Source organism: Miscanthus floridulus, chromosome 18, assembly GCF_019320115.1.
Source record: "Miscanthus floridulus cultivar M001 chromosome 18, ASM1932011v1, whole genome shotgun sequence".
Taxonomy (NCBI): Eukaryota; Viridiplantae; Streptophyta; class Magnoliopsida; order Poales; family Poaceae; genus Miscanthus; species Miscanthus floridulus.
In genome coordinates this window covers 24879556-24886970 of record NC_089597.1, presented here as the reverse complement: position 1 = coordinate 24886970, position 7415 = coordinate 24879556, and the positions used below count along the sequence as shown (strand labels likewise).

Here is a 7415-nt window from a genome sequence, read left to right as displayed (position 1 = left end):
GGAGCCTTCGATCGAGAGACAGCCCATCGTGTTGCGAGAGGCTTTGGTTTATTTTTAGTTATGCATTGGATTTCTTTGACAAACAAGATTAGACAAGAAAATAGTTGGGTTAGTCTTTGAGAGGTCCCATTGGTCGAAATAGCTTCCTTTGAGGTCTGCATTACTCTCTGTCAAACTTTTCTCTCATTGTGATAACCGAGGGTATGTATCATCATGTTTGTGTATGAAAATGGATAAGGAATTAAGGATAATTATATCGTTACTAATCTTTACAATGGCAGGTTGGTCATATTTTTAAAATTCTGGTTGAGCTCCATCACTGCCGGTGGCGGAACCAGGGGGCAGCAGGGCCGTGCCCACACCCCCACTCCCCCAAGCACAGTAGATTTTGTTTAATACCTATATACATATTTGAATTTACATCACAAAAAATATCAATTTTCACCCATTTTTATTTAAATATTATGATTTTGGTTATAAATAGTGTAAAAATATTTAAAAAGTTGTTAAACATATAATTATGTATATTTTATTACACTAAAAATACGATTTATCCGGTCCCCTTAATCAAAATCGTGCCAGGAGGCTGTTGCCGCTGGCCCGGACGCACACAGAAGGTGGCAAAACCGGGAGCAAACCATAGAAGATATTATGAGAGAAAGGCCAGGAAACCGGGAGCAAAACATGCATTAATAAATTAAATAATTACAATGGACTTATATTTTCATGTTTGAGGCTAAAAAAAAGAAAGTCTAGAAGTGAAATAGTCTGTCTATTTGCTTCAGCTTAACCTTTTGAATTGAACTAAAATTAATGCATGCAACCCAATAATAATGATGCGTGCTAGCCCGGACGTGTCCCGTCCTCTGGCCCCGTTCACAAAACCTCTCTCTAGCTTCATCCCGCTGCCGATACGACACCAACTTTCCGTTTCTCCGGCCCTTTCTATACGTCGCCCAAATTCTTGGCCCTCGTACCGATATGACTGCGCGCGCGTACATCTCGTCCTGATATCCTCCGCCGCTCTGATGGAGTTCCTTTTGCGTAAACGGCAAATTAGACGCGACCATGGCAGCAGCATCCCAACAATGGTCACATCAGACGTGGACGTCGTCGACGTGCACTCCAGAGACGGCGCGGGGCACGCACGTGCTCCGGACAAGGTTTTTTTTATCGGCCGAAATTTACGGAAATTTTCGAAATTTTCTTTCTATCCACAGGGTCCGATAAAATTTGACGTTGGCTAAATTTTTTACTTCTTTCCTACTCCCACACAGACAACCCAAATTCAGCTGTGCGACGGTCCCACACTATAATGTTTTATTCTTGTTTTTATCTGTGAACAAGTGATGTTTAATAGCTTATGAATAGTTTCAAGTCAAATTATACGATTTTTTTCAAAACAATTTGATTTTTTTTGAATTTGGTTCGATATTTCCGATATATCTTGCTTATCCTGTTTATCCATGACCTCCGATAAATTTTTATTTCCGATAATGAAAACCACTCGGAGCATGCTACCATGCTGGCTGCTGTCCGCCAACACCTCCTTCGCGCCCAGCAACGCATGAAGAACCAAGCCGACAAGCACCGCTCTGAGAGGTCCTTCTCTGTCGGTCAGCTCGTCTACCTGCGGTGCCTCCAACCGTACGTGCAGTCCTCCCTGGAGCCGCGGTCGCACCAGAAGCTCGCCTTCAAGTACTTCAGGCCTTTCAAAGTTGTGGAGCGGATTGGTGCAGTCGCCTACAAGCTCTAGCTCCCGGCTTCCTCGACCATCCATCCGGTCTTCCACGTCTCACTCCTCAAGCCGGCTCCGCCTCCACGCTGCCCGGTCTCCGTCAACCTGCCGTACCCCGACATCGACCTTCAGGTTCCGGTACAAGTGCTGCAGCGGCGTATGCACACCCGCGGCGCTTCTAATGTACCACAACTCCTCATCAAGTGGTCAGGCCTCGACACCTCTCTCACCACCAGGGAGGATGCAGTCGCTGTCCGGCAACGCTTCCCCAAGGCCCGCGCTGGCATGGGGGCATGTCCTGGAGATCCTGAAGCTCTGGCCCAGCCCAGGAGGGGAACTCGGCCCAAGCGTCGTAACGTCAAGATATCTGGGCCGGAATGGTCTTGTAATGCCTGTGCATCTAGCGCTGAGAGCAAGTGAGATAAGAAGAGAGGCGAGAGGATTCTGTACGCAACTATGAACCAAAAACTAAACTAAACCTATTCTCAACCGGCCCTCAGCCGGAACTCTATCTCTTTCGTTCCCTGCTCCTGTTCTTCTTCCTTCCCCCGATTCCCTTCTTACTTCCGGTCGCCGGAGCTAACGGAACAGATGCTCCACCAAAGATTAATGGATTTTTCAACTGCTTAGGTACACTTGTGATTTCAAGATGCAGCTGGAACTCTTTGCCTGAGAACATGCAGTGGCAAACCTCACTTCATGAATTGATTATTGAACAGTGCAATGAAAACTTGTCACTACACAGATTACCTTCATCCCTCAAGAAACTTAAACTTCGGAAATGGAATGGCTCAGCTCCCCCCTGCATTGGTGAATTCTTGGTAAATTTGCCTTCACTTGAGATTTCTTACTGCGGGTCTGCGGTTGGAACTATTTGCCTGAGAACATGGAGCACCTGACAACGCTCGAGGAATTGAGTATCTGGAATTGCAAAGAAATACTGTCACTAACAAGATTACCTTAGTCCCTCCAAGAAACTTGAACTTATCAGTTTGGATGGATCATATGCAGCACCCCCTTGGAATAGCGAATGCTTGGTCAATTTGTCTGAGCTTCTAATATTAAGCTGCAGTTGGAACTCTTTGCCTGAAATGGAGCAGCTGAGCTAAGTTCACTTGAAGAATTGACTATCAGCGGCTGCAAAAATATTCAGTCACTAACAAGATTTCCTGGGTCCCTGAAGAAACTTAAACTAGAATGTTGGGAAGCCTCAAATGCGCACTTCATGATTAGTCAGTTCCTTGTTAATTTGCGTGAGCTTGAGTTCTCACACTGCCAGTGGAACTCCTTCCCTGAAGACATGGAGCTCTTAACATCGCTGGAGGAATTGATCATCTTCTTCTGCAAAAATGTCCGGTCATTACCAAGATTACCTCCATCCCTCAAGAAACTCCGAATTCAATATTGCGACAGATCCCTAAAGGAGACCTGTCAAATGGACGGACATCCAAACTGTCAAAAGGTTGTGCATATCCCAGAGAAATTTTTTGGATGCGGTAAATGCACGGGTATCCTTGGTAGAAAGTTTAGTCCAGTTGCTCGCACATCCTTGGTAGGAAAAAGTTGGTCAAGAGCTGCTAAAGTGCAGTAAAGATAATTGTGAACACGTGAAAAAGCAGGGTCGTACGGGGCCTCTATAGCACAGCTCCGTCAGCTCGAAATCCACCAAAGACAGATCTCGATTCAATTTCTCTAGCCAAACACTTCCAGCTTCGCCGTGAATTTGATTCACCAAAACAGTGGATCTGGCCCCAGATTAATTTGGCTTCGAACCGGTACATTCTTTTCTTTCTTTCTCGCTGCCCCAATCGCGAAGATGCTCGCCGGCCTCCGTCGCGAAGACCCCGCTGAGCCCCAACGCCGGCCGCACCGTACCCCGCCGGCCAGCCGCGCCCGCCCACGCCCCCGGCGAGGCCGCGCTCGTGAGCCCGCCGGCCGGGGCCGCGCCCGCCGGTCGCGCTGGCCAGGGCTGTGGTGGCCGCATCCGCTGAGGCAACGCCGCCCGCACACGGCAACGCCGACAATAAGAAGCCAGGCACATATCGAGCATCAAAAGGAGTGGGAACAGCTGGGATTGGCACTAATTCCGTCCCAACAGGGATAGAGTGACAGCATGGGGGTCCACTAATTTATTCTCCAAACCTGCCGTGTAGATCAGAGGTCTTTAATTTGTTGTGTTGCGTGGGAATACCAAAAGCAAGGCTGGAAATTAAAGAGACCACTGGGCCCGTCCGCCTTACAGCGTGCCCGTATATATAGTTTAGGGAAGAAGCTTTTTCTTTCTGGTGTGGGGGTGGAGCGCTTTAGAAAACAGAAATATTATACAATACACATGTGTTTTAGCACTAAAAAATACATAGATTTTAGTCCACTGGATTGTTGCCTCAATGTATCTGCATCCGTCAGATCTGCTACGCCGAAACTGAAATTTGTCCGACGCGAATGCAGCTTGTTGTTTTCCGACGCACGCAGCCTGTTGTTCGTCGGATCCGTTAGATCGCTGGCGCACGCAGCCTGTTGTTTTCCGATGCGACGCGAACGTGAATCTGACGACCATGACGAATGGGCAGGCAATGGAATCAACCCCTCTGTAATTTTGTTCTTCCATAGAAAAAAATTATTTTATGTGATATGTAATTTGTGATATGTGGATCTGTGATATTGTGATTGTCTAGAGGTAGAAGAAGGATAGAGGCTGTTGGATCTTAATCTTATAGTGCAAAAAAATTCATATGTTGAAATTATATAAAACACATGATTATGCAGTAGACAGACTCGGGATACCAGATGCACACCGGTCTGTTCCATACCTTCGAGAGTTCAGGCTATAGACCCATGCAATGCATGCATGCTGCCAAGTGCCGACACAAGTGCATTTGTTATATATAGTTGAACCATTTGTCTGGATGGATGCAGGATATATGGCCATACAGAATGACACGTACACGTACTCTTCTCTTTATAATATTTGTTTATTTATTAGGCTTTGCTGGAAACAAAAGTGTGCACGAGACATGAGGGACCGAAACCAAACGTGCTGCCACTGGTCACTTGCATGAGGGAGATTACCGGATGCAAAGGGCATAAAACATTCTCTCAGAGTCCATCCTGGAATGACAAGGGAATATATAAAGTCCAAAAACAGGATGATCTGATTAAGTAATGCCAGTATTGGAACACACGCAGACATCTACACACAAAGAAAGATGATAGCCAGCTCCGTGAGCTCTATATATAAATTCGTAGAGCTGAGCCCCAAGGGTGTCACCAGCCAGCTCCACTGCATGCTCAGAGCTTCACGACGCTCCAATGCAAGCACCCACCAGCACTAGAATGGCCGATGCCAGCCCGGGAACAGCTAGCAACAACAGTAATGCTCATCTCACATCGACGGAGTACCTGCTGAAGAAGTACCTGCTGCTGCTGGCGACCCTGGTGGCGACGGTGACCTACGGGGCGGAGCTCAATCTCCCCGGGGGTTCCTGGCTGGAGGACACGCGGGAAGGGCAGCTGGCCGGCGACTCCATCCTCCGGGAGACCAACTTCAGGCGCTACATCGTCTTCTACTGCTTCAACGCCATCTCTTTCGCCGCGTCGCTTCTCCTCGGCCTCCTCCTCCTCGTCCTACAGAAAGAAGGGAGCCAGGAGTACCTGCTCCTCATGTGGACGGTCATAATATTTTCTACTAAAATGCAGTCATAATATTTAATAAATCCATGAGTTATTATCAAATGATTTTTTCAGTACAAATCCATTTGTGTAGTTTTTATGTTTCCAAGAGATATTTTGAAATATATTGATGGCCAAAGTTCCAAAAGTTTGAAGGGGTCTTATTCAAGGCATCGATCATGCATATATATAACGCGCATATATAGCTATATATCTTTAATGTGCACTAGTCACAAGAGTTCTAGTCAACAGACTCTGATCCACCTTCAAGTTATGCGTCGTTACACTAACCATGCTAATTTTGAAGTTCGTTCTTAATATGGTTTTGCATCGATCGAATTCGTTTCCTACTACCTTTATATATAATTTTACGTCTTGAATCTAATTTTGTTGTTGTGATGTCCATAGAATGTGGAATGGCGAGGATGAAAATGCCAAGGATAAAACACCAGGCAACGATACCTATGGAAAGCTTCATGAATATATTCAGTTGCTTGCCACTCTTGCTGCAACCATCGCTTACCTAGCAGGACTAGATCCACCTGGTGGCGTCTGGGCAAACAGCGGGGAGGGCCACAGTGTGGGAGACCCCATTCTCCTAACAACGCACCCTGCGCGGTACAAGGTCTTCTTCTATTTCAACTCGGTGGCGTTCGTAGCATCCCTCGTCATCGTGGTGATGTTGCAGAAAACAAGTCTAGTGAGGAGTGGCCACGCGCTGCTGGCGGCCTTGATACTGGATTTCTTTGGCCTCATAGGTGCGTACGCCGCCGGGAGCTGCAGGGACACCAGCACGACCATCTACACTGTGGCCATTGCCGGTGCCGTCCTCATCTACGTGGTGATCCACATCGTCTTCTTCACGCTAGACAACGAGAGAAACAATGAAGATGAGCTGGAGAGGAAGCGCGAGCTGCTGATGCTTCTTGTGGTCTTGGCTGCGACGCTCGCCTACCAGGCCGGCTTGACCCCGCCGGGTGGCCTGTGGGAGGATGATGACAAGTTTGGGCACCACCGTGCGGGCTTCCCGGTCCTCCAGGACAAGTATCCTCGCCGTTACAAGGACTTCTTCTACTGCAACGCGGCGAGCTTCATGGCATCCGTGGCGCTCATCATCCTCCTCCTGAACAAGAATATGTATAAGCCGGGCATACGGTGCTATGCGCTGTATGTATGCATGGTGGCCGGCATGTTCGGCCTCATCGGTGCCTACGCTGCTGGAAGCTCCCTGCATCGACGAACCTCCGTCGTATTCCTAGTGTTGGTTGCTGCAGGTTTTGGCATTGTAATCTTGTTGGCAATCCTTCGCTATGTTCAGCACCGGAAAAAACAGGAGCGCTCAAACAAGGATAAAAAGGACCAGCAGTCATCAAACAAGGATAAAGACAAGGACGACGACGTGGAAAGACAAGATAAAAATCAAGACGACTCCTCAAACAAGCTGGTTAATAAAGACAAGGACGGCGTGGAAGATAAAGCTAAAATAAAACAAGATGAGCCCTCCTCAAACAAGGATGCTGATCACATGGCTTACTACCTGATGCTGGTAGGCATACTGGCTGCAAGCATCACCTACCTGACGGGTCTAAAACCACCTGGTGGCATGTGGAGGGAGGACGGCGATGGGCACTCTGCTGGCAACCCAGTCCTCTACGACATCAACAAGCGGCGGTACAATGTTTTCTTCTACAGCAACTCTGCTTCCTTGGTGGCTTCCATCATCGTCATCGCCTTGATACTTTCACGGATGATGCTGCCGGCGGCGGACAACATCATCACGCGTCTTCGGCGGGTGCACACAGCCATTGTGCTGGACGTGCTCGCCCTCCTGGTAGCCTACGCCGCAGGCAGTTCTCGGGAGTCTCGCAGATCCTGGAAGGTCATCATGCTCTTCCCCATTGAGGTTCTTGTTGTGCTTCTCTTCTGCTTCATCTCCATTATAAGAAAAGCCTATTGCTTGAAACAAGAAGCCTCACCCAGTCAGACACAGACTACTCCAAAGACATAA

At 47.9% G+C, this 7415-nt stretch overlaps 1 protein-coding gene across 1 annotated transcript; it reads left to right on the top strand.

The window, feature by feature from the left end:
- The first annotated feature begins 5071 nt into the window (after nt 1-5071).
- Nucleotides 5072-7415, top strand: LOC136523501 (uncharacterized). The gene is made up of 3 exons (XM_066517164.1): nt 5072-5400; nt 5816-6806; nt 6921-7415. Exons 1-3 carry the CDS (start codon nt 5072-5074, stop codon nt 7413-7415), a joined length of 1815 nt encoding a protein of 604 aa, XP_066373261.1.

What these genes read in the sequence shown, in the direction of transcription:
- LOC136523501 (XM_066517164.1), top strand. Translation starts at nt 5,072, where the DNA reads ATGGCCGATGCCAGCCCGGGAACAGCTAGCAACAACAGTAATGCTCAT. An exon ending in CAGGAGTACCTGCTCCTCAT is followed by an intron (nt 5,401 to 5,815) that starts GTGGACGGTCAT and finishes TGATGTCCATAG; the next exon opens with AATGTGGAATGGCGAGGATG. An exon ending in ATAAAGACAAGGACGACGAC is followed by an intron (nt 6,807 to 6,920) that starts GTGGAAAGACAA and finishes TCCTCAAACAAG; the next exon opens with GATGCTGATCACATGGCTTA.